General features: G+C 64.8%; 1 protein-coding gene across 1 annotated transcript in view; it reads right to left on the reverse strand.

Annotated features, from left to right (window-relative positions):
- LOC104468957 (lamin-A-like) overlaps window positions 1–312 on the reverse strand; it is a gene marked incomplete at its 5' end in the record, with an annotated part of 3,508 nt that extends 3,196 nt beyond the window's left edge. The window contains 2 exons of the mRNA XM_010083256.1: window positions 7–171; window positions 265–312. Of these exons, the coding sequence (XP_010081558.1) occupies window positions 7–171; window positions 265–312 (213 nt within the window). The remainder of the gene's footprint in view (window positions 1–6; window positions 172–264) is intronic.
- Window positions 313–315: the final 3 nt, after the last annotated feature.

Genomic DNA, 315 nt, shown 5'->3' on the forward strand with positions numbered 1-315 from the left:
AGGAGCCAGCTTGATGTCCAGCAGCTCCTGGTACTCATCCAGCTGCTGCTGCATGCGCGCCCGCATGTCGGCCATCTCCCGCTCCTTGTCGGAGAGCAGGCGCCGGTTGGTCTCGCGTTCCCTGGCCAGAACATCCTCCAAATCGTGCAGCTTCGCTTCCTTGGCCGCCAACTACGTGGGGAGAGAACGGGAGGGTGGCTGTTCCCCAGGAGGGACCATCCGTGGAGGGGGACATCCCAGGGGAACCCCGCGGTCCTGACTCACCTGCTTCTGCAGCTGGCTGACCTCAGCCGAGAGGGTGTCGATGCGGATGCG

This window comes from Pterocles gutturalis, unplaced genomic scaffold (genome assembly GCF_000699245.1).
Source record: "Pterocles gutturalis isolate BGI_N339 unplaced genomic scaffold, ASM69924v1 scaffold27460, whole genome shotgun sequence".
NCBI lineage: Eukaryota > Metazoa > Chordata > Aves > Pterocliformes > Pteroclidae > Pterocles > Pterocles gutturalis.